This window comes from Pteronotus mesoamericanus, unplaced genomic scaffold (genome assembly GCF_021234165.1).
Source record: "Pteronotus mesoamericanus isolate MK-2021 breed Mesoamerican mustached bat unplaced genomic scaffold, CSHL_Meso_final scaffold_408, whole genome shotgun sequence".
Classification (NCBI taxonomy): Eukaryota; Metazoa; Chordata; class Mammalia; order Chiroptera; family Mormoopidae; genus Pteronotus; species Pteronotus mesoamericanus.
Window position 1 is genome coordinate 234,817 of NW_026555315.1, and position 25,524 is coordinate 260,340.

The 25,524-nt window shown below is 63.5% G+C and overlaps 2 protein-coding genes across 2 annotated transcripts in view; one reads left to right on the top strand and one right to left on the bottom strand.

Moving 5' to 3' along the window:
* The window catches only part of TBCD (tubulin folding cofactor D), a 120,777-nt gene that overhangs the window by 61,732 nt on the left and 33,521 nt on the right, over positions 1-25,524 (bottom strand). Inside the window, exons 10-13 of the mRNA XM_054593195.1 lie at positions 24,494-24,630; positions 23,437-23,497; positions 22,305-22,379; positions 19,794-19,888 (exon numbers count right to left, since the gene is read on the bottom strand). Coding sequence (XP_054449170.1) covers positions 19,794-19,888; positions 22,305-22,379; positions 23,437-23,497; positions 24,494-24,630 — 368 coding nt within the window. The remainder of the gene's footprint in view (positions 1-19,793; positions 19,889-22,304; positions 22,380-23,436; positions 23,498-24,493; positions 24,631-25,524) is intronic.
* On the top strand, positions 15,114-17,391 carry ZNF750 (zinc finger protein 750). Its single transcript, XM_054593272.1, has 2 exons — positions 15,114-16,546; positions 16,683-17,391. The coding sequence occupies exons 1-2, from the start codon at positions 15,114-15,116 to the stop codon at positions 17,389-17,391; spliced, it is 2,142 nt and encodes a 713-aa protein (XP_054449247.1).

Below are 25,524 nucleotides of genomic sequence, written 5' to 3' on the forward strand. Positions count from 1 at the left end.
CCCAACGGAAGGTGAGGCGGAGGCAAAGCAAGCGGCACACGCGGATGTTGGGAGGGAGGAGGCGCGCGCGGCCCCCGAGGGGCAGGCGCGGAGCCCGACGTCCCCGGCGACCCCCGGCGACCCCCAGCTCTGCGTCGACACAGAGGCGCGGCTGTGACCGGGAGGGCTGCAGGCCTCTGCTGCGTTCGGCCCGACGGGTTTTCAGAATCGTGAGAGAGAGAGGAGTGCGCCTCTCCTCGGTCGGACGCCACGGCGGGTCCGACCAGCAAGGACCGCACGGCTGGCTCACGGGCAGCACATCCCACGGCAGGGTCGCGCTGTGGCACAGACTGGGTTCCTCGAAGAACCAAGAAGTCAGACCCTTCCGGAGGCGCTGGGAGGAGCGCCCGTGGGCGGGGCGGGGGCGGGGCGCCCCCCCTCCGGGTCGAGAGCTGTGCCTCCCTTCCTCTGCGCCTAACCTGTCGCTGCCGCCGCCCCTGACTCAGCACCTCGGTCAACCTGCTGTTTCCGCCCCCCAACCTCTGGTGTCAGGAAGCTCCGCCTACTCTTCCCAAGACCCTCAGGGAACTGCTCTGGAAATAGGACCCGAACCGTCTGCGCTCAGAGGGCTGAACACACCCTGCTGCCCTGAAAAGTAAACTACTGGTTGCTCAGAAATAACCCTCAAATGGAAACTGTCACCTTCAACCCTCACGCTCCCCTTCCAGTGCTTCAATACTGAAAACCCAGCCTCCAGACATGGCCCGCGAGACCCAGGCACCCCTCCCCGGCGGGCACCCCCTGGGGGGGCGGGGGGCCCCAGCGCACTCTTCCGCTGGGTCAGGGCTGTGCCTGCACCGCTGTCACCTCGCCAGCGGCAGCGACGATGGCGCCGCGGCGCCTGGAGAGCTGTCCCCAGCAGCAGAGCCCCCTCGCAGGGGCGTGGCTCGGTAGGCCCAACGAGGCCACCCCGACAGGCCCCCCCCCCGGGGCAGCTGGCCCGTGAGAGTTCACAGGCACGGCCCCTCCGTGAGAGTGTGCCCGTCCCACCGCGTCCAGGTGCCCAGGTTTGAGGACACACCCACTGCTGCTGGGTGTCACACGGCATGTGTCAGAGCCCAGGGCAGCCCACGCAAAGGGACCACAGAACGGAGGCGGCCCTCCCACGGGCCCCGAAGAGGAAAGCCACCGTCCACAGAGGCCCCGCAGCGGCCGACGGCCCTTCCAGAGCCCCTGGCCCCTCCGGTCCAGCCACCCCTCCTGGCTCTTCCCAGCAAGGCCAGCCCTGCCTGAGCCCACAGCTGTGAGTTCTGAGCCATCGTTCTTGGCAAATTAAATGCTCCCATGACCCCTCAGGGACCCTCCTGCCTGTGAGAGGTGAAGAAGGGCCCCCCCCGCCCCCCCGCTGAACCGACGAGGAGACCACGGAGACGAGCGGCCGCCCACCCCGCCCCCGCCAAAGGTCAGAGGCGGGGAGGGGCGCAGTGGGGAGAGGGCAGCACCCCGCCCTGCTCGGCCTGGCACCAGGCCCCTGGCGCAGGGACCACCCGCAGCTGATGACAGGCCGGCCCAAGCGCAGCAACTTGAAAGAAGCGAAAACAAGCGTTCAGGGGAATTAAAGGCTTAACCAGGAAGTCAGGGACCGGTTCTGCCACTGACTCAGGGCCTTGGACTCCGGCCCCAGCGCCCGGATCGCCACTGGCCCGGACAGCGCCCGTGCACGGAGCCTCCGGACGCGCGGGCCCGGCGGCCAGTCCTGCCCGAGGCCCCGCCTCACCGAGCGGGGCGCTCGGTCCCCGCCTGCAGCAGCGCGAGGCCTGCGAGAGGACACTGACCGGGGGGCAGAGGGCCACGCAGGGGGCGCACGCGTGCGAGCGACAGGCCGCCCGCCTTCGCTGATGACCGGCCACCGGCCGGCCGCCGTGTCTGGCCCAGGCGTCACCCCTGCTGGCGCGTCTCCCCGGCCCCTGGAGACGGGCCACGGGCAGCAGGGCAGGCGAGGGCGCGCGCTGCCTCCTGGTCACAGGCGGTCTGTCACGCCGCACGGCCTGGCCGCCGAGCCTCGGCCACTGCCCAGCCTCCCCGTGCCCTCGCCCTGGGGCTCGGCCATGCGCGGCAGGGTCCCACCTGGAGGGGGCAGGGCTTGGCCTCCTCTTCCCTGGGTGCAGAAAACCGTGAGCCCCCTCCCCCACAGGCCTGCGGCCCCGGGAGGGCGTGGCCCCGCTCCACCCTCACTCCAGGCCCTGGGTCAGCCCTGCCCCCCCCGCCCCCCCTGCCCCGCACACTCGCGTTTCTACGATTCCAGTCCCATCCGCCCCTTGCACCCGCTTCAGGGCTTGCACTCGGTTCTTCAGGGCTCCCCAACCACAGAGCAGGCGCCGGTCCTGACACAGCGCCTTGCCTGCGGCACAAGAAATCAAAGCCGCGGTGTCCCCTCGCGTGGCACGGTGCGGGGTCTCGTCTCAGGAGCCCAGCTCAGGCCCGCTTCCGGGTGAGCAGGCGCCCACTGAGCGACCGCGCCTCCACGACTTTCACCGGACGGGGGCAGGGCGGCCGCCGAGCCCCAGGAGGCGGCAGAGGGAGCAGCATGCGCACACAGCACCCTCGAGCCAGGCAGTGTGAAAACAGGCATGAGGAAACCACGGCCACCGCACCGGGCATGTGACACCCCAGGCCCCACTGTGGCCACGTCCACAAGGCACAGCTGGCTAACCCGCCGGTCCTCAAGGCAGCGTCGCCGGGGGAAACGCTCCTGCACGTTCTCAAGCAAACCCGAAGTTCGAGTACAATGACGTCCCAGCGGCCTTACCTGTGTAACTCCCCCGTCAAGGCAGCCGCCCCGCCAGGAATGCCCGTCCCCCGTGGGCACGCGGCAGGCAGGACAGACAGCAACCCAGTCGGGAAAGGGCGGAAGTGAGTTTAGCAGGTAAACTGTTTCTTCCTGGGAGCAGGACTTCTCATTAAAAGATTCATAAAAAGATCTCCCATTAAAACAGCATAAATATTATCGAAGTGTCTAGAGTAACAGAATAAGTTATCTGAACAGACGTTGCTCGCTGAGCACAGTGTCACCAAGACACAACCACATCTCCAAGTTCGAAATCTGCAGGGTCCACACTGTGCATTTCACCCCTTAAAAATAACCCAGACGAAACCATCCGACACAGGTTTTATATGGCTTCCACGCATGCACGTCCAGTAGAAATGCTAAGAGAGCTCTTGGACGTGCTTTATACTTCTCCATCCAACCATGAACTCTTTCACAAATCTCAATTCTAATTAAGTATCAAGTACTTAAAAGTGAAAGAATTCGATACGCTTTGAAAACCCACCTAATTCATGTGTGTACACACACACTCCCAGTCCCTTCTGAAAAAGACACATAAAAACACAACTAAAAAGGAAGAGTTACTAGAAATGACAATACGAAGATACTATATTGAGAGAATTACAAGTAGCCCACATAATGGGAGAAAATATTTCTAAGTCATGTATCTGATAAGGCTCTAGAATCCAGAATATACAACTCAACAACCAAAGACAAACAGCCCAAGTTTAAAACGGGCACAGGACTTGAACAGACATTTCTGCGAAGACATGTCAAAACGGCCAACAAGCACAAGGAAACACGCTCCACGCTCTGAGTCGCAGGGAAGCAAAAGCCGAAGCCGCAGCGAGGCATCCCTGGGCCGGTTACAACGCGGGAACCGGGGGACCAGAACCCTGGCCGCCGGTGGCCGCTGGTGGCCGCCGTGGGGACGGGGCGGCATCCTCGCTCCTCACTCCCCAGCGCGTTACAGCGGCCCCGGGGCCCCGCCGTCCTGCTCCAGGACACGGGCCCGAGAGAGAGAAAGCAAGTGCTCCCACAAAAAGCTGCTGAAGGCTCCTCCCAGATCCGTTCAGCGGCCAAAACGCGGAACCACCCGACCGTCCCCCAAGCGGTGCACGGGGGAGAAAGTGCTCTATCCACTCAGTGGACCACTTATTACTCAGTCCTACACAGGCGTGAAGTCCTGACACATGCTCAGTGAAAGAAACCAGACACGAAAGGCCACATGTTGTATGATCTCATTCCTATGAAAGGTCCAGAAGCAAATGCTACTGAATTGTTCGCTCTAAAATGGTTAGCAGTTAATTTTATGAAGTGAATTTTACAACATGAAATTTACCTCAATTAAAACCACCACGTAAGAAATGACTTTTGAGAGCGAACACCTGTGCCCCACCCCCGCAGGGCTGGTGTCCGAGCGCACACAGGGCCGTGCAGGGGGCACCGGCCAAGGACAAGGACAACCGCGCGCGGAGGTTCCCCGAGCGCGCCAGTGCCCCTGCGGGACCGGGCGCGGGGTGCGAGGGGGTCCGAGGCCACGCACCGTGGGGGGCGTCCACACAGGGTGTGTGGCGGGCAACATCAGAAAAAATAAATATAAGTCACCGGACTTAAACCAAAAGGAGCTCAGGTATCTGGCCTTTCGGGTAATAGTCTTGCAGAACACAGAGTGTTTAATAAAAGATGAAATGAAAAAGGAGCTGCAAACAAGATCATCAGAAACGACAAGCAATTTTAGACAGCTGCTGAGATGCACACAGCCATGCGCGGCGGCATGTCTGGGTCTCGCGCGCGCAGTGCCCCTGTCGCTGACAGAGCAAAGACGCAGCGCCTGGCGGTGGCGGAGGCGGGGGCGGAGCCCAGCGAGTCGGGGACCCAGCGAGTCGGGGGCCCGCTGGAACCAGAGCCGGAACAGCTACGGATCACGCAACCCAGAGAGAAAAAGCAAAAAGTGAGAAAGACGAGAGACGGGGACGGCATGAGGCTGACAAAGATCTCATGGGTCCCAGAAGGAGAAAATAGAAACAAAAAGAACTTCAAAGAATTAATGACTGAAAATTTTCCAGAAATTAGGTGTCAGTTAAACACAGAAAACAAAGGCACACAAAGCGCCAGGGAGAAAAGCGCCCTCGTGGCAGCCAGACGAGCGGCCACGGCGACTGACAGCGAACACGGGAGCAGCCGCGCCCGCACGAGCCGGGGTCGCAGGGGACCCTGCGGCGAACACGGGGGACAGCGTGCGCCCCCACGCCTTCACTGGGGAACCGCTGCGAGACCAGAAGCACCGTCACCCCGAAGGCCCAGACAGAGGCGGGAGAAGAGCAGTGACAAGAGAAAGCCCTCGGACATGCAGCCCCGCTGCACAGGCGCAACCGAACGAGCAACGCGGTGCGTCCCGCACGGCAGCAGAGAAGGGACCCGCGGCGGGCGCGGCGGGCGCGGCGGGCGGTCTGGAAGGTGGGTGAAGAAATCAGCTTTAAACACTTGTGAGACACATCTAAAGAGTGTCGTTAAAGAGAAACAACATACAATTTCTAAGCCAGGAGAGGAGAACGAGACATGCAATGGGGAAAGTGAATGTGAGGGAAACCACAATTTTTAATAAAGCAAGAAAAACAGATACTTTTAAGTATAGGAAACACAACACAGAAGAGGGCAGACCTCAGCCTCAGTGTCAGCACCTCAGAGCGAATGCTGACCGACGAAACGCGCCAGGTCAACATCCACAAGCGACCCGTCGGGGCTGTAAGAATGTGGAAAAGTGGGGGGGGGAGAGAGAGAGAGAGAGAGAGAGAAGGAGGAGAGGGAGAGAGAGGGGGAGGGAGGGAGGGAGAGAGAGGGGGAGGGAGGGAGGGAGAGGGGGGGAGGGAGAGAGGGGGAGGGAGGGAGGGGGAGGGGGAGAGAGGGGGAGGGGGAGGGAGGGAGGGGGAGGGAGGGAGGGGAGGGGGGAGGGAGGGAGGGAGGGGGAGGGAGGGGGAGGGAGGGAGGGAGGGGGAGGGAGAGAGGGGGAGGAGGAAGGGGAGGGGGAGAGAGGGGGAGGGGGAGGGGGAGGGAGGGGAGGGAGAGGGGGGAGAGGGGGAGGGAGGGAGAGGAGGGGGAGGGGGAGGGGGAGGGAGGGAGGGGGAGGGAGGAGGGGGAGGGAGGGGAGGGAGGGGGAGGGAGGATTAGCCAGGAGAAGGCTGGGGGAGCCGCACTCCCATCAGGGGCCCCGCAGCATGAACGGCCGCAACGGCGTCGCAACGGCGTCACCACGGCCACCGGCGCCACAGCGGAGGCTGCTGCGTGCCACACGCGGCCCGGAGCCCTGCACACGTGCTGCCCCCCTCCCAGGTCTGTGCCCAAGAGAAAAGAAAACCCAGAGACTTGCACACAACCCTTCACAGGAGCAGCATCCACAAGAGCCGAAAGGCAGGAAACCACACAATCTCCATCACGTGGGTGAACGAGATGTGGTTGTCCCATGGGCTGTGGGCTGAATGCTGTCCCCCGAATTCATGGCAGGGGCCCCCCCCAGGACCTCACAGTGGGACTGCATTTAGAGGCAGGGCCTCAAAGAGACAGTTCAGGTGCCACGAGGCCACGCAGGTGGCCTCACCTGCCCCTCGGGGGCGGGGGGAGCTCAGGGCAGACGGCGACCACGGCGGACACAGGAGGAGGGGCGGGGCCGAGCGCGCGGCAACCCTGCCCGACTCCGACTGCGCCCCCAGACGTCCCGCCCCAGGCTGAGGAGGAAGATTTCTGTGGTTGAAGACCCGCGCCCCTCACTCATCTGTTCACGGCTCTGGTTTACTGGTGTGTTTTTCACTGACGTTACTTGGAGGACGAGGGGGGAAAAGAAAGTTAATATTTTTAGTTTTCCTTGTTCAACTGAACTAAGTGACTCCCATACACAGTTTACACGAGCAATCGACGTGTAAAGGGCACCTTTTAAAACAAGTTCAGTGAAGAGGGCAGAGCCCAGCGCCTGCTCTGGAAACGCGGAGCCCGCGGGCGGGGCCTGAGCAGCGATGCCTCACTGCGGGGTGGGGACAGGAGGGGAGGGCAGGGAGACTGGGAACCCTGAAAACTTGGCCCACATTCCAACCCTGAGTCACTTTCCCAACCTCAGACAAAGCTCGGTTTCAAGTTTCACTGGAGACTCAGAAGACACAGCTCAATCACACGGGGCGGGGGGGGGGGGGGGGGGGGCAGGGAGGGGGTGAGGGGCAGGGACCCTGGCAGGACCTGACTACCCTGCGGCCCCCAGACCAAGTCCCCTGAAACCCCCTTTCCCCCGCTCCTGCTGCTCCACGGCTCCCCGGGGGCAGGGGTCACAGGGAGGGGCTGGGGTTGTGCGCCAGGAACACGCGCCCGGCGCCTGCCCCGCCACAGTGCCCCCCGCCACAGCCTGGGGGAAAGAGGGGCAGCAGCTCCCTTAGCGCCCCCCAAAATAAAGCAGCTCCACTTCCAGGGAGACTGAGATTGTGGCATCCGTGGCAGAACAAGCAAATGAGAGCTCGGCCGTGCCTGCCGCCGCTCGGACCCGGGGCCGGGAGAGCCCTCCCCTCGCCTCTCTCTGCCACCTGGCCACCTGACACAGTGACAACCCAGTGGTAACCCGAGAACCGTCCTGAAGGGAGAAACCGAGCCACTGCCTGAGACGCGCTCCCTGACGTGCGCTCCGAGCAGAGGTCCGGCTGGCGGCCCGACCGCCCCGGCGCTCCGGCTCAGGGCCCGGCCCCCGGTCCACGCAGGTGCCCGAAAAGCCGCAGCAGAGCTCGTGCCGCAGAGAAGACCCTCGGGGGGCCAGGCAGGGGGAGGCAACAATGGCAACCCACAGACAGGGCCCTGACGCAGTCAGGGCCACCGAGCACACGCCACAGGGGCCCGTCCGCAGCAGGGCCCAGCCGACGGGGCGGCCCAGGGCCCTCTCAGAGCCACGTCTCCAGGAGCCCGGACACGCAGCCCGGTCAGGGAGCCCTGAGAGACAGCCTTCACCGGAGGGCGCACGGAGCCGAGGCAGCGCGCCGCAGCAGCCTCCGGAGCCCGGCCGGATCCGAAGCGGGACACGGGGCTTCCCCTCCGCTCTGCCCTCCCTGCGAGGGAGGGCTTGGGGAGCTGTGCGTGCGCGTGCGTGTGTGCGTGCGCGTGTGCAGGCACACATGGGCACATGGGCGGGCGGGCAGGCCGCCCTGCCCCCGGGAGCCTAGAGCCCGCAGAGGGACCCCCCCAGTCTCCCACCCCCGGGTGCTCCCGGGCAGCAGCGTCCAGCCTGCATCTTGCCCCACTGGCCCGAGCCCCATCCCGTCTCACGTGACCCCGAGGACACAGCCCACACGGCCTGGGCGGCGAGGTGCCCCTCGGCCCCGGGAGCCACCCCTGGAGCTGGGCCCCCAGGACGGGGCCTCACGGAGAACCTGTCGGCCTTGAGGACTGTCATCCCAGCAGCGGGGAGGCCTCACGCCCTCTGCCACCGAAGTCACAGAGTTCGAAATGACGCTCTGAGTCTCCTCCTTTCCTCTGGAGGCAGCACCCCAGAAGGAGAGGGGGCGTTAAAGTGAGAACTGCCTTGTCTCCTTGGGAGGCCAGAGTAGAAAGGACCCGCCTCCAGCAAGGGTCCCGCTGTGCTCAGGCCGCTCCTGCCACTCCAGCGGGGCCGCACGGGGGCCCGAGGGGGCCCCGCACGTGGACACCCATCCCCCACAGGCGGGGAGGCTGCGGCCGCCAGGGCACTGCCCCACCACCGCAAGTCGCGAGGCAGCAAGAAGCAGACCCCAAGCTCCTGTCGGGCAGCCTGGCCACGGAGCACAGGCTGAAGGGCAGCGCGGCGGCAGTGCGTCCCCCCTCACGCCCAAGCCGCCAGGCCCCGCCGGCGGGGCCCCACCAAGCGTAGAGCGCGTCGCCCTGGCCCTCCTCGCAGGGCGGCCCCCCCGCCCTGGGCAGCCCGGTGCGGCCCGTGCCTGCCCCCTCGCAGGGGCGACTCTCGGGGCTGCCGGCCTCTGCTCGCCAGGCTCACAGAGCAGGTGTTCCGCGGAGCTGCTGCGACCAGGCAGATAGAGGAGGCCGAGGGCTCAGCACAGCCACGCAGCCTCCCCCTGAGAGGCGGCCGTCACTGGCCTGCAGCGCAGCCACGGGAAGTAAGGCCCAGTCTTCCTGAGGCCTGGAAGCTCGGACTGGGCCGCCAGGTCCTCAGCCCAGCGAGACGGACTGTCCTCCTAGAGAAGCCTCTGAGCTGAGACCAGACAGGGCGGGCGGGCGGGCGGCCGGCCCTCCAGGACGCAAGGCGGACGAGCAGGGTCCCCGGGGCCCCCACAGCAGCGCACCCGCAGCTCTACAGCCCCGCTGGGCAGACGCCTGCCCAGATCCTGGTCCACGTCACCAGGGGGCCCCAGGAACAGCGGGACCTGCTGCTTTTTTGTGACACATCTTTCAAAACCATTTCTTACTCAATAAATTACACAGCGTCTAACACGGACAAAAGTAACAGAACATTTGAAAAGAGTTCAACACAATGGTAAAGCCAAATACAGTCTCAACCCTTAAATTTTAAAGAAACAAAGCAAAAACCCTACAAAATTCAAGATGTGGACCGAGAAGCCCGACCCCCCCCCAGCCAGGAGCACCCCGGGGGGCCTGGGGCCCGACCTGGCTCCCACGCCAACTCTCCAGTCCCCAAAGGGCACCACATTCCAGCCACACTGGCAGCCAGGGCCCAGCCGCGGGGTGAAGAGCAAGCAGTTAAGTGGGGAGGGGGATAAACAGGATGAAAATCTAGTGTCTTGGTTATTTTGGGGGGGAAGAGAAGGGCAGGGAGGGCGTGCAAAGCCGATTCCCACGGCAGCTGCGAGCGCAGCGCCGGTCCTGGGCGTGCGCCGGCAGGTCCCTGCGGCGCGGCGAGGCGAGGCCGGCTGAGGCTGCCTCCCCATCCCCCCCACCCCCCCACCCCCGCCAGCTCTCGAGGAGGACAGAGGACAAAGACTGCCAGGCACAGGGTAAAGGGCAAAAGGAACCGGTAAAGGCTCCTTCAGTTCTGGGACATGTTGGGAGACGCGGTGCAGGCTGAGCCTCGGCGCTGGCTGGCGGCTCCCAGCTCCCGGCTCCCAGCTCCCAGCACCCAGCACGCGCTGGAGCCGCTGAGCAGGGTCTCCCGCACTGTATGACATCTCAGATTTACTGGAGTCTGACCTGCACCGTGTTCACCTCTGTCCTCCCCGTGGACGCATCTGAACCCCTCCAGCCCTGGCGCCGGGCTGGCACTAACATGGCACTCGCAAGCCAGAGCAGGGCTCTTCCGGGAGGCGCACTGTGGTGCTCGCCTTGGCCCATGGGTGACGCTGCTCTGAGGCAGCTCAGTGGGTGCAAACACGTGGGAGCAAACACATGAATCGTAGCTGCGGGCAGGAGGAATATCAGGTGCATCTCTAGGCCCCGAGGGCTCGACTCCTCCACTTAAACCCCTCCCACTGGGGCGGCCGCTCAGTCTCACGGAGCAACCGGCCGAGACAGTCCTGCTCCTGGGCACTGTCCGCCACCCGCCACCTCCCGCTGCCGCACTGCCTGCTCCGGTGAGTACCTGCCGCTCCTTCTCAGGTTCGCCTTTCCTGTCAAGGCTCCTCCCGGCTGGGCTGGGGGCTCGGGCTCAGCGCTGCCCTGCGGCCTCTGAGGGGCACTCGGGACCCAGCAGGTGCATCACTGAGGAGCAGCCTCGGTCACAAAGCTCTTAACGAGGCTGCACTTTGTTCTCAGCCTGTGAACAAGCTCTCCTAGAAACTAAGTCCTCATTTCTGCTATAAAGCCCATAAAGTTTAAAACAAAAGTCAAGTTTTTATTATTGCTCATTGGTGCCTCACCTTAAAAATAAATTATGACAAGTTTCAACCTAAATGGAGGTCCTAGATATGTGATTACACAGTTGCTGGTTTTAATTTACAGTTTGTTCAATTCTAAAACCTTTTAAAGTTTTAAAGTTTAAAATGCACTGTTTTAGCATTAGGTTAAAAAAATTACCAAAGAGGATTCCTATACATACAAAAGGGGGGGGGGTTTCTTCTCCTTTATAGAGCTTTTCATGAATCTGTATGAGAACAACTGCTGACCAATCCCTGGCCCAGTCCGAGCCTCATTTAGGCAGAGCCTGGCTACACCTGCCGCCCTAATTTTTATTTTGCATGAACAAAGTCCCCCCAGCGCTCTGAGCGGGCTTGGTCGGGTTCTGTGGGGGTGACCGAACGCCGGGCCGTGGCGACAGCCCACGGATGCTGCGGCTGGGCGTGTGCTGTCCGGGCTCCGTGAGGAGGGACCGCGGCCGAAGCAGCAGGCGCCCTGCTCGCCCCCGCCCCGCCCCCCGAGCCCTCCGGGAGCCGCCTCCCCCCAGGTCACAGTCACCCGGGAGCTGCCCTGCGCGTTAAAGAACGAAAAGCCTGGGAGGGAGTGGCGGTTAATCACTGGAAAAGCTCAATTGGAGTAAAACTCACAAATCTTGTTCTTGCGACACCCCAGTGGGTAGGCGACAATGGCGTGTCCCTGAGTTACGCAACAACGCCACCTCACAATATTGTGATTATAGCATGCCCTTCACAGCGTCCCGCCCGACGAGGCCCTCGGCCAGACGGCGGGACGCCCCGGGAGGAGCCCTGCAGCCCGGCTCCCGCGCGCAGGCGGGCGGGCAGGACGGGCAGGGCCACCGGCCGGGCACCGCGAGCCCCTCGCGCGCGTGCCGTCCGAGTTCCAAAACACCCTCCTCCTCTCGTCTGTTCTTCAGGGCTCAGGCTTCTTAGGGGCTTTTTACAGCTGCCAGCCGCTCCTGCGCCACGTCCACTGTCCACACCCAGGGGCCCTCAGGACAGGGCAATTCCACACTTCCTGCCCTGCCCCCGACGGAGACCCCGAGGGGGAGGGGGCGGGGCAGCAGCCAGAGCCGGCCTGCCCCCGGCTCTGCCCACAGGCAAAAAAGCCAACCAACTTAGCGTAAGCAGATGTTTAAAATGCTTGAAAAGTCACAAAAAGGACACTTTTAAATGAGGCAGGAAAACCTGTGTGAGGGCTCACAGGCCGTGTCCTCTGCCTCAGTGTGGACACAGGGTGCCAGCGGCTGTGTCCGAACGGACCCGCGGCCAGCGTGCCGTGCGAGGCCCTCCTGGGGCAAGGAGGTGCGTGTGCGGGCGGGCGCTCAAACCGGCTCTGCTCCCAGGCGGGCGGGCAGCCCCGTCGGCGCTCGGGGGTCAGAAACACTCGCGCACAAACCTTGCCGGGACGGCGAACACCTGAACCTGCCACGTTGCCAACGCAAAGCCGAGCCACAGGGCCCCATCCCACTAACCTCCCACCGCGCAGCACTAGCGAGGCACACGCCCCCCGACCCTGCCCCGGGGAAGGGTAGAGGGACACCTCTCAAGTCCCACAGGAGAAACGTCCTCTGAATGCAGATCCACTTCCTGCAAACAGTTAAAGCTCCGGACTGCACTATTTTGGCAACAATGCCCTTCTGGGGGAGCATCTGACACCAGCAGCTTTAGTTCCGTCACCTGCAGCCTCGCTGGCAGGAGCGCTCGCAGGCGGGCAGCGCGCTGCCCCTGTGTCCGCCGTGCTCCGGGGTACGAGCGGCGAGTCTGCAGCCCCGGGAGGCCGGTGCCCTGCCACAGCCGAGCCTGTGACTCCGGGGCAGGCCCTGACTCCCCCGGCGCCCGCCCCGGGGCCTGTTTGCTGGCCTCCTGCTGCCGACCAACAAACTACAGAAACTCTAGGCACAACACCTGAGTTTAAAAAACACCTATTAAGGTAGAGGCAATCACTGCCCAAAGTATCCTTTTGGGTAATACTCTGATAAACTTTCGTGTAATGGCCTCCTATAAACCTGTGAGAAACCTCAACCCGCGAGGGTTTATTCACATTTCTGCCTAAAAGCATCAGCCACGCCAGACGAGGCTGCTTCGAAGCCCGACGTGGTTTTCTTAAGTCCGGAGGGGACTCTTCTCAGCAGACACGCGCTTCCGGGCTGGGGGGCGGGGGCTGAGCACAGTCCCAGTATCGCCGGGACTCTGCGCTCACACCTGATGCACGTGTTGCAACTGTCACCTCTGGGAAGATGCTGCTCGCAGCAAGTGACGAAACCGCCCGTCCTCAGGCCCTGCCGTGACACATCCCGCGCGGCCCTGGGAAGCTGCCTCGCAGAGGTTCTCACGCCTCCAGACCCAGCGCGCAGGCGGACATGCCAGCACAGGCCCGCTGACTTATCTGGCTGGCCCAGCGGGCCGCACGGAAATTGTGCTTTTATCACCCAGAGCGTGCCTGCCCCCCGAGGTGCAGACGGAAGGCTCGTGAAGAATCACTCGCGTCCCCCTACAGTGAGCGGGGAAGCGAGACAGGCGCAGGGCTGTGATTATGAGGGCGACCGGCGTGGCTCTGCCCCAGCCTGGCAGCGGGGGGAGAGCAGGGCGGCCTGCGGTGGCTGAGCAGCCGATGACGCCCAGGAGCCAGGCCCGGGGACCCCCTCCCCACTCTGGGGCGGCCACAAACCGGCCTGCTCATCCACAGCGTGCGCCCCAGGCCCTGCCCTGCAGAAAGCTTAGCATCAGCGAAGCCCCTTCCACCCCAAGTGCTGCAGTAGACAGACGTGCCTGCGAAAGAACTGGGGGATAAAGCAGCTCCCCAGAGGCCGCTGGCAGTGGGGGACTGGTTCTCTGTATTTTTAAGAAATAGGAATAAATGGGCAGAGAAACCAGTTTGCTGAGAATAAAATCAGACAGCTTTCTTACCACTGAAGGGTCCAAGTGAAAATTAAAGCCCCGCCCCCCCCAGCCCAGGACCCATGGCCTCACGCCTCCTGTGGGGACCCAGGGAGCCCTGGTAACTGCCCCACGTGGTGAAGGCAAGTCCCTTCGGTTCCAAAGGCTGCCTTCCTGGTGAGCGGCTCCCCACCTTGTGGACGGGGTGACGCTTGTGCACACACCCCGACCACACTTCCTCGCGCCTTAAAGCAAAACTGCAGCTAAAAGTTTTGTTCAGTCATTCTCTTTATTTTTTAAGCCCCTTGATAATATGTCAAAGCTGAAGACCTTTCCCTTTTCACACTTTCATGCAAATCAGAGGGCTGGGCCTGGACTCCTCACTCCTCTGCGTGGCCTCCCCCACCCCCGCGTTTCTCTGGGACTGGGCAACCCCCGGGCTGGTCCTCCCAGCTGTTCCCGGCTTCTGCGCCTGGAGGCCCAGGGCCCCAGGGTGTGCAGAGTGGCCTCAAAGGGAAGCCAGGGCGGAGACCTCTGTCACACCTGGGAGTGGTGGGCAGGGAAAGGGGCCTGTCAGGGCCCCGGGGGAGAGACAGCGCAGCCAGGCAGGCCCGGGATCTGCGTGGGCACGGCCGAAGGCCAGTGTGGCCCAAGGCCTCCTTGCCGAAGGGCAGAGGTTGGGATGGCTTCCCCCCAGGACCCCACCAGGCACCTCTGGCCACTTCCCCTGAGCACAAAGGCGGTGGCCCTCCTGCCACCTGGAGGTGGGCCAGCCGGGGCAGGGCATGTGCGCAACCCCCTCGCACAGCTCCCGGGAGGCTCTGCTGCGCAGAGCCGGGCGCGTGAGCCTGTGGAGCCCCCTTCTGCCGGCAGACAGCGCAGCCGCTGCCTCGTCCATGCCGACGGGGCCTCCGGGTGGGACTGCGTTTCCGGGTGCGTTTTTAACACCTGCACGCAGAACGCGATGCAACAAAAGGGGGGCAGCCCCATCGAGGAGCCGCCCCTGAACGTCAGTCACAGCGACAGCCCCTGTGTGCCCCGCGAGCGCACGCAGGCCCAGGCCCCGCCTCCCGCAGGCTGCGCAGTCAGGCCACGTGGTGCCAGGACTCAGGCCAGGGACTCTGTGGAGGCGGACGGGCCGGGTCCCCGCCATCCCTCAGCCTCCTCAGGGCCCAGGGGCAGGGTTCCCGAAACCCAGATCGTGACAGGCGCGCTCGGAAGTGACACCGAGCGCCCCGCACACTGGTCCTTGGCCCCACGGCAGCACAAGCCTGTTCCGAGGGGGGCGGCTCCCCCGCCCGCACCCGCGGCCTCTGCTCCCACCCCTCAGCAGGCGAGGTGAGTGGGGACAGGCCTTCCCCGCCGGCCCTTCCACCGGCGTCCTGTGACTAAGACTCTGCTCCTCCACCGCAGCTCCGGGCCCTCAGATGCGCGAGACTCCCGTCGCCAGGCCCACGCCCCGGCGAGCTGGCTGCAGATAAGGCGGCGCAAAGGAAGCAGGGAGAAGCGGCGACGCTCCTTCGAAACCGCCACGTGGGGGTTGAGCCGGACACGGCCGCGCGCGCCACAGGGAGCACCGGAGCCCCCACCGCGGAGAGAAGATGAGTCTCCTCAAAGAGCGGAAACCCAAGAAGCCGCACTACATCCCGCGGCCTCCGGGGAAGCCCTTCAAGTACAAGTGCTTCCAGTGTCCCTTCACCTGCAACGAGAAGTCTCATCTCTTCAACCACATGAAGTACGGCCTCTGTAAAAACTCCATCACTTTAGTGTCGGAGCAAGACCGCGTCCCCAAGTGCTCCAAATCCAACTCTCTAGACCCTAAGCACGCGCACCCGCCGGACACCGCGGCGAAGCCCACCCCCTCCAAGCCCACCGCAAACAGGGTCCCCCACCTGGACACCAAGCTTCCGCTCGGCCTTGCCAAGGACGATGCCAAGGAAAACGTGGAACTGCAGGTGCACAAGGGTGCCGGGCAGAAGCCTGCCCCCCACAAGGAAGGAGCGCGCCTGGGGCCGGCCTCAGAAGCCACCGTGGGCACCCAGCCCGCCCTGGAAGGCGTCATGCGGCCGTCGGCCTTTGTTCCCGTTGGAGAGCACAGACTCAAAGGGCCGGAGCGCACGGAGGGTCCCGAGCCGCTGGCCCTGCCCAGCCCCGCAGCCAAGGCCACCGCCTTCCACGCCAAGTCTGCGTTCCACGCCCCTGCCTACCCGTGGAAAGCTGGCTCACCTTTCCTCCCGCCAGAGTTCCCACATAAAATCCCGCCCACAAAGGGGTTCGGTGCCCTCTCCCCTTACGTGCACCCTACAATCCCCGAGTACCCACCCCACTTTTACACGGAGCACGGACTGGCCACCGTCTACTCACCCTACCGACTGGCCGGGAACTCGCCCGAGTGTGACACCCCCCTGCTGCCCGTCTACGGGGCCCCAGACCACAGGCACTTCCTGCCTCACCCCGGGCCGGTGCCCAAGCACCTTAACCCATCCCCCGCGACATACGACCATTACCGGCTCTTCCAGCAGTGCCACCCCAACCTGCCGGTTCCTTACGGATTTTACAGACCAGAGTCTGCGTTCTCCTCCTATGGTCTCAGACTCCCACTTGTCACTGGCATTTCGCCGGATCAAAGCTCTCAGCTGCTGGAGGAAGCTGCCCTGGTCTACCGGGCCTCCAGTCCATCCAAGTTAAACCCTTCCAACTCCCACAAAAAACACGCAGAGTTTGACAGAGAGAGTCCGACTCCCGAGGCTGAAGACCCCCCCAAAGACAGGCAGAGGGACACAGAAGGGACCAAGATGAGCCCACGTGCGGGCAGCGCGGCCACCGGCTCCCCAGGAAGGCCGAGTCCCACCAACTTCACGCAGACAAGCCAGCCGTGTGCTGGGCTAGGCAGCCTCTCAGACAAGCCCACCTTGAGTGCCCTGGGAAGGCTCCAGGAACCAGAACGGAGCCTCACAGCCTTCAAGCCCATCACGAAAAGCACAGAGCACCCACATTCCCAGGCTCTGGAAAACCGGGACAACTCTCCAAAAAGGTAAGAACATTTCACATTTTAAACACCTCCAAAGCCACGTCTGGGTTGTACTCAGCAAGCTGACTTGCTCAGAAAGCTTCACACAGCAGCTTTTCTAAGCAAGGTCCCTACTAAGCCTTTTCTCTGCCTCTTCCAGCCCCGAAGCCGTGAGCGCCGACGCTCCAGCTCAGACAGGAAGCGCCTGTGGGGGCACAGAAGCCACGCCATCCAGCCCAGAGGGCGGTCCCAGAATATCCCCGCTGAACCTCTCCAAGAAACCGGAGGCCAGGCCGGCAGCCGCTCACAACCCCGTGTGCAAAGACCTCACAGAGCCGCAGGACGTGCCCCTGGACCTCTCGGTGAAGGACCCCTGCAACGCCCTGGCGCCGAGGCCCGCCCTCCACAGCCCGCTGCGCGAGCCGGGACCCGCGGCTGCGGCTCGGAAGGCTGAGCCGGAGGGCTCTGGAGACGGGCCCGACCACTCCGAGACGGCCCAGCACGGCCCTGGCTCCGCTGAGGCGCCCGGGGCCGGCCCCGCTGGGAAGGCCCAGGGCGCACGCGGGGCAGACAGCAGCGACGAGCAGAAGCAGACGGCGGCCGTGGCCCTCTGCCAGCTGGCGGCCTACAGCCCAGGCCCCGCCCGCGCGGGCGACGGGGAGCCCACGGCCCAGGGGTCCCCCTGCGCACACGACAAACCCACTCCCCGTGCCCCAGCGCGCCAAGAGCCTCCGAGCGACCTCAGACCCAGAGGGCAGAAGAGGGCGAGCCCGCGGGACGCGGGGAGGTCCCAGCCGGGGGCCAAGAAGGCGAAGCCGGGCGACTCGGCCCGCGTGCTCACGCTCCGAAGGAGGACTCGGGTGCCGTAGGCCTGCCCGCCCCGCTCGGGCGCCGGGGCCGCGGGGCCACCGGGCCGGCCCGGGCAGCCGTCCTTCCGGGGCGCCTTCACCCCCTGTCTGCTCTACTCCTACAAGGCAGTTTCTCTTCTCAAGAAAACTGAACAACACAGAAACACACACAAAGAGAGCTGCGATTCGGTTCACTTTCTGTAAATATTAAGACTGAATGTTTTAAGGTGCTTCCATTTGGGTTTGTAAAAATATCTGAATGACTCAGAAAACCAATGAGTTAGACACTGGCTTTTACTTTTGTAAAATATCGAATGAAATAGGTCAAACTAGAAGATAACTTTTAGGTGTAAGCCACCTCATAGAAAATCTTTTAAAAATACTTTTCTTACAAGTATCTTCACACTAGAACACTTTGTCAACTATGTTACTAAATCGCCTGTGTTTCGAAGTAAAAAACTGGAAATGCCAGAGGAAACGTTTTCAGTACTAGCATGCAAGCGTCATATGTAAAAACACTGTGATTTCTTATGACTGAATAATACACAACTACCAAGAGGCTATTTGTACAAATAATTTATTTCCAATAGGGAAAACGTGTTACTGGTGAAGCTGTTATCAATATATTTTATTCTGTATAATGTTACAGTGAGTTTTCTGACTCACTCAGCCTCATTTTCCACTTCCTAAAATCATGTATAAATTGCTAATTTTCCAATAAAGTCATAGATGAAATTTAAGGGGACACAAAATGAAGACAAACATGAACTGTGTAATCCTTTGTATTTTGCCATAATAAACTTAAAGTGAAAACAGAGACAAGAGCTGAGGCAGCAATGAAAACAAACAGAAAAAGAGTGTGAGCATGTGAGCGTGTGTGTGCATGTGTGTGCGTGTGTGCGCGTGTGCGCGTGAGCGCGCATGCAGACCAGCGGTCAGCGAGCCCAGGCACGGGCACCACTGGGGCTCCTCGGAGACTCTCCAAGGGCCCTCAGGCCGCAGACGGGTGCCCAGAGCCTCCGCTCCTAAAACTGCCACCTGAGGAAGGCCGGCAGCAGTCCCCTGCCTCCTGACAACAGCCCATCCCCCACGTGCCACCGAGACCACCTGGGGTGTCAACGAAGGATCCCCGGAAAAGTGAGTGGTGCTGAGGGCGGGAATCAGTTCAGTGTCTGGGACAAAGTCCTCAGCCAGGCAGGTGGTGGTCACCAAAACGCAGGCCCAGTGACATCAGAGGACAAACACTGCTCCAGCAGGAGAGCCATCCCCAGCCACCTGCGCACATAACAAGGCCTCTGGACACAGAGCTAAAAAGGAACACTTTTTAAATAAAAATACAGTAAAATATTGATGCAGACTCACCTCGTCCTACACATGAGCGCTACTCACCAAAGGGGAGCCTGAACCGAAATCCACCTTGTGCAGAGCTGCAGTCCAGTAAAATGCTATTTGCTGTCGATGTGATCAACTCTGTGCTAATGACTTAATTTTTTAAAAACTCTATCTTGAAAAACTTAGCACCTTGTGGCCACGGGAACGTGACAGCCAGCTTCTACTCAGAGGGCGCCCGGTGCCACAAGGCCCGCGTGCAGAAGGCCAACACCACGTGCTGGCAGCACGCGGGGAAAGCAAGGGAGGCGCAGGACGGGGGGCAGGCGCGGGACAGCGACCCCACCGCGCGCCTCCCGGCCGGAAGGGGCGGGCGAGGCTCGTTGAGCGACAGGATCCAGAGCAGCAGGGAGCGCGCTCTGCAGCCGAACTAACATCCGACCCCTGGTGTCGGCTCAGAGGGGGGCAGAGCTTGTCAAGAGGCTCTCGGGCGCCCACGAGACCACCAATACGAAGGGCCCTCGAGCATCGAGAACATCCACACACCACCAACTCCAAACACGGCTGTAACGGTCCAGCCCCCGGGGCACACGGGGCCCTTCTGTTTCTGACACCAACACGTCTAACAAAAACCAGAAGGGACCGCCCCTGTCCTCTTGCAGCTCCACGCCCTGCAGGAAGCAGAGCCATGTCACAGGCCGAGACCCTGACTCAGGCCCAGAGCCTCGCCCTGCAGACAAGCTCTCACCTACTCAGCACACGCCTCCCTCCCCCTGGACCACCACGTCCCTCCCGGTGACAAGCGCAGCGGCAGCGCACGCGCTCACAATGGCCCACAGCACCCACGGCAGCGGACACGGGCGCTGGGGACAAGATAACCGCAGACATCACAAAGGCTCGCGGCCCCAACCGTGCAGCCTGGGGAGCCGAGGGAGCTCGCACGAGAGGGAGGGGGAGCAGGGTGCTCCTGCCCACACGGTGTCAGGCAGGGAGGGCGCAGGCCCGGCGCGGGTGCGCGTGGACCACGCCGGGGAGGCAGGGGCGCCACGGGCAGGGCAGTCCCGTCACACAAAGCCAGCGCGGCAGGTACTCACCGTCCGGGAGCCGCGGAGGGAGCAGCAGGCCTCTCCGGCCCAGTTCTGCCAGCGCCAGGCACCCGCCATGCCAGGCGTCGTCCGTCTCCTGAAAACTAGAGCACACAGGCCGCCTGAGACCACGGTGTTTCCCTCCGAGGCCGAAGCCCCAGCCTGCGCCTTGACCCAAGCCCGTCTGTGAGTTTTTCAAACATCTGTGGGCTCAGGAAATACAACACCCCCATCTAAGTGGAGAGCACTGCCCGGCTCGGCCCTCCCCTGCAGCGGCCGCAAGGCGAGCCCCGTCCTGGCGAGCCCCCCGCCACGGCAGGTGCCCCGGGGCTGCACGCCAGCCACCCTCCCCCAGGAGAGACGTCGAAGCCTGCGGCGTGTGGTCCTGGGCTTGCCCCGGGCTAGCCCTGCAGGGCCGGCGGGGGCCACACCGTGGCTTCCTGACTCGGGGGACGGATGGATGGCTGCACCAGACTCAGGAGACGGGCAGGGCGGGGGTGGCGGCCAGCGGAGGCTCCTGGCAAAGCCCCTCCGGGACTGCACAGCACATGGCCTGGCCCAGGACAGCAGGGAGTGCAGGCCATCCTGGGAGCAGGGGGGCCTGCACTTAGAGCTGATGTCCAGTTTGTGACCCATTTCAGAAAAGGCTGGCAGCTCACGTGTCCCAGAAGGACACAAAAGGAAGGACGAGAACGGAGCGGCTGCTGTGCCCCGTCCCTCCCGCCCTGGCCCCCTCACCGCCCGTCACCCAGCTGCGCCTCTGTCTCCACATCTCGAAAAGCCCTGACCTGTGGCGGACTCCTCGCTTCGCCACCAGCAGGTGTCTCAGGCCTGCGGTGGGCAGGCGCTGCCAGAAACAGGCGGCGGCGTGGACGTGTGCGGGCTGCTGCCCAGGGACTCGGGGCAGGAGGGCCTCCCCCCAGGCCCAGCCGCAGACCCGGAGCTCGGCCCGATGACAACGTGCAGGCCAGGAGCACCCTGGGCTGAACTCACGAGGACGGGAGAAACTGGGCGAGGTCTGTGGGCTGCAGAGAGGCCGTGCGCCTGACCACAGACGGGTCTTTCAGCAGAAAAGGTGGGCCCCACTGCGGGGAGGAGCCTCGGGCAGGGGTGCAGTGGGCGAAGGGGAGGGAGAGGCTATGCAGGGGAAGGCCCAGTGGGGTGGGCGGGAGGGGCAAGTAGGGGTACTTCCTGCAGAGCAGCTTTAACAAACCACAGGGAAAGAACAGAAAAGAGGAAAGAAGAAAAAGCTGGAGACGGCTCTCCCTGGAGAAGGGGCCGGAGGGAAGACTCCCAAATGCTCTCTCCGAGTTCTGCCCTCCCCCGAGAACAGGACGCTCCACCGCGGCCACACCAACGGCCACCCCTCAGTGGCCACCTCCGCGCCCTGTGGGGTCCCAGCGCCAAGCACATCTGCCACTGCCCCACCAGAAAAGCGCTCCAGGAAGATGCCCTCAACCAAGCCGGCAGAGCTGCCGGGGAGAGAGGAAAGCCCACCCTGGCAGGCCCCGCGCAGCCCGCGGAGGAGCGTGTGTGTCTGCAGGAAGTGAGACGCCTCCACGAGAAGACACTCGGGCCGCATGTGCACCATTATTCTGAAAAGGATGACCCACATCTGACACATTGTCTCCCGCACTCTTTAAATTGCCGCCGAGCAGGCCCGAGGCAAAGCACGAGGAGAAGCCTGCTCAGGGGCAGCGCGGCTCAGCGGGAGGCTCGCGGGGCTGCCCGGTGACACCGGTACCCAGGAGTGCTGACCGCGCACTTCCCGCGCGGCGGCCCCAGAAGAGCAGCCACCGCTAATGAGCACAGGGGCACGGCCAGGACCCAGCCAACAGCCCCCGCTCCCCGCCCCCTGCTTCTGAAACCGGAGACACTCGCACACACAGGGACCCCAGGAGCGACTGCTCGCGGTGCCGGCCACCGACACACGCGCTCGCCCCCCTGGACACACCGTGCTGCCCGGGGCTCGGCCCTGCCCCCGACCCGCAGGCCCCAGGCTCACGGCCCAAACCCACCATCACACGCCCTGGCCCACACCCGTCTCGGGCAGGCCACCTGCTCCCCGAGTCCCCTGAGAGGCTGGACAGTCACAGTGCCGCCACCTCCACATCTGCCTACTTAAGTTTAAGCCCAGTAAAGTTCAACAAAACTTACAATTCAGACCTCGGGGGTACTGGCCCCTTTTTAAGTCTCAATGGCCACAAGTGGCTCGTGGCTGCCCTAGGAGATCCAGAACATTCCACCTTCACAGGCCAAGCCAGGGGACAGTGCAGACCGCAGGTTCTAAGAATACCTGCGTGTGTGCACGCACGCATTGTTCAGGACTGACTTTCTTTTTCCTTAAGGCTTTTAAATGCAATGGAATCTAAGCTGATAAAATAAACATACCAGAAATATCTGGAGTTCTCCAATTCACTTCAAAAGGAAAAGAAAGAGACATTCTAAGGCTCTGACAAGCAGCTCAATTTAACAAAACGTAAAAGGACGTAAGAAAAGCCACGGCTTCCCGCCACCTACCTGAAACAGTCCAGCACCGACCCCACCACCTCGTCCGCCAGCTCCTGGGGAAGCCTTCCGGCCACTCTGCCGATTCTGGAAAAGACGGGCAGTCCCTCAGCACCGCCAGCCCATCGTGGGGGCCGCACGCCGGACCAGGAGCCACCCCGAGCACCCTCCCTCCCTCCAGAGAAAGGGGGTGCAGAGGCTGAGCAGGCACCCACTGGGCTGCCGAGAAGGCTGCGCTCCCAGGGACCCCACCCCCAGCTCTGTGTGTGCCTGAGGGCTGACGCCGAGGGGGTGGGCGTGTGGTGTCCGCTGATGGCGTTCGCACCTGACGGAGGCCCCGCTTCCACACTGGACACCGACCAAAGGCTCTCATCAGGCCGCCAGACGTGGGACTGGCGTCCTGACACAGCCCGTCAGCCCTGGTCGGGGACTAGGCGCCGCAGGAAGGCCCCTGCTTCCCAGCCCATCCCGCGCCCACCAGACTCGACGCTGGACTCAGAGGCTGCCCTGTGCCCCCGGAGCCCAGGCACGCAGGCGTCCGGACGGACCAGCACAAAAGCGCGGGGAACCTCTGGCCTTGAGGGGAGTCTCCAACCCCCAGCACCTTCACCCCGTTCTACTTCTCTCCACAACAGAGGGCACATCAACATCCCCCGGTGCCTCTGCCCCCGCGAGGGACTCTGGCCATCCTGGGGCAGGCCTGGCCCTGCGGGGCGGGTGCCTGCTCGGTAGGCCAGCCCCTCAGGCATAACAGAGGGTGAGGGCCAGCCCTGCTCTGGGCACGCACTCTTAATTCTGCCGGTTCTAGACAGAAAGGCAAGACAAAACAGGGGCCTCAAGTGAACGTCAGTGATTGTCTTTAAAATTAGGACACACAGCCCTGACCAGGGAGGCTCAGCTGGTTAGATCACCGTCTGGACAGGCCAAGGTTGTGGGTTTGACCCCCAGTCAGGGCTCATACAGGAATCACCAATAAATGCCTCAAAGAGTGAAACAACAAATTGATGTGGCTCTCTCCCCCCTTTAAAAAGACTAAATAAAAATAAAGTGAGGGCATAAGACAATAAACACACATTAGAGAAAGTCTGCGGCTCTGGGAGCCCCCAGGCCCAGCCCTGCGCTCGGGGAGACGGCGGGCACCTACCCCTTGGCCGCAGACCACCGCACGACCGTGTCCTTGTCCTTCAGCCCGGCCAGCAGCTGCTCTGGAGGGAGACAGGAAGGCGGGTCCGTGAGCTCTGGAGCCTCTGCCTCGCCCCCGCGCCCCCACCCCGCCACGGCGCCTCGCTGAGCGCGTGTGTGAGGGCGCGGCGTGGAGAAGCTTCATGCCGGTTCCAAGAAGAGTGTCCCCTCCTCTCGGCTTCGACGTCTGCCCGCTGAAGCCCACTCCTGCCGCTGCTCCTAGGCAGCAGGTCCACCCACCAGAGCAGCACAGGGGGAAAGCAGCCGACAGGCCAGAGTCCACGCGGACTTCAGCCGGGTGGGGAAGGATCCCCAAAAATCACAAGAGAAGCCCTAAGTGGACAGGGTCCTGGGGATGGGCCAGAGTTTAGGAAAAGCCACGCCAAGGCCCACAGAAAGTTGGGGCAGCGACCCGGGCCTCAGGGTCAAGGCCCCGCAAGTCCAGGGGGCCGAAGGCTCGACAGAGGAACCCAGGCCGCCGGGGAGGGCCTGGCGTGCGGACGACCCTGTGAAGAAGCCTTCTGTGCGAGGGGGAGGCGGCGAGACGCTGTCCTTCACCACAAGGAGCCGGACGGTGGCTGCCGGAGCGCAAGCCCACGGCGGGGAGCGCGAGACCCCAGCGAGGCGTCAGAGGGGGGCTGACAGAGGCTGCCCCGGGGCGGGGCCTGGTCGGAGGCGAGAGTCGGGGAGTAGGTTCTACTGAGGACGCTGCCCCCGGGCACAGCAGGAGCCGCCAGCCTCCAGGGCGAGAGGGCAGGTGGAGACCTCTGTGGGACGGCTGCGGGCAGCAGGGACTCCGGGTGAGGCCTGGGGGAAGAGCACTGGGGTCCCTGGCGGGCACAGGCCGTGAAGTGGGAATGCAGGGCCGGCAGCTACGGGCGGGAGTTCTTTCTCAGCGGGACAGGGTGGGACTGCAGGCTGGGGCACAGGGAAGGGGGCAGTGCCAACGGAAGGACCTCGGTGCCGGCTGCAGCCTCGCCCCGCCACCCAGGCTGCCCCTCAGGGCCGCGGCCACGCACCTGTCACGCGCTCCACCTCCTCGGGGACGTCGTAGCCCTCCTCGCTGTCGGGAGCCTCTGTGTGCGCCCGGGGCTCCCTCTGGCTCTGGGTGGAGGCCTGCAGGTTAGCGGCCAAGGAGCGGCAGCCACGCTGGTACCTGCGGGGCCCACACGTGACCTCAGACCCGCTGTCACAGCTCACAGTCCAGCCAACAGTCTTGACGGCTGCGGGTGGCCACTGAGTGTCACCTGGAACCTCAGCCTGTGGAGCCTCCGCGTGTCCACGGAGACACGGCAGCAGGAAGACAGTCTGCACTGTGCTCGGCCAGGGTCGCCAGCGAGAGAGAGACAGAGACGGAGACCGGACCCCGCGGCCTCAGCAGCCGCAGGACACAGGCCCCAGCCCCCGCGGCCAGACACCCTCGCCTGCGGGCGCCCCCTCGGGGTGGAAAGGCAGGGAGTGCGCAGGGAGTGGCAGGGGCCCCCAGGTTCTGCCCCACCCAGTGGGGGCCAGGGCACCACCTCCTGACCATCTCGCTGCCTGTTTCCCCACCTGTAAACCCAGGCCCTGCACAAGAGGGCTGCAGCAAGGACCGATGCGGGCGCGTGCAGGAGGCATGGGGGCCTCCTCCAGAGCCCAGGGCTGGACACCAGCCCTCCCTCTCTGACGGCTGCCCTAGGAGGGGCCCAGGAGACAGACTCGGGAAGGGCCCTGCGACGGCAGCCGGCAGGGACGCGGGCCTCCCTTCCTGAGGGCAGGCCAGTCCGCACCTTCAGGAGCTTCTCGGGAGCCTGGACCCGAGGGCCCCGCAAAGCCACACCCAGGTCCCTGGACCACTGGAAAGGCAGCATCAAAAATGCACTGTTTCGCCCCAGCTGGTGCGGCTCAGTGGACTGAGCGCCGGCCTGCAAACCGAAAGGTCGCCGGTTCGATGCCCAGTCGGTGCACAGGCCTGGGTTGCAGGCCAGGTCCCCAGCAGGGGGCACGCGAGAGGCAACCGATCAATGTATCACATCGACGTTCTTGCCTTCTCTTTCTCCCTCCCTTCCCC

Bases quoted from the DNA above. Each gene is read 5' to 3' on its own strand.
- ZNF750 (XM_054593272.1), top strand. From the start codon at position 15,114: ATGAGTCTCCTCAAAGAGCGGAAACCCAAGAAGCCGCACTACATCCCG. The intron at 16,547-16,682 runs GTAAGAACATTT...TGCCTCTTCCAG, and splicing joins CGGGACAACTCTCCAAAAAG to CCCCGAAGCCGTGAGCGCCG.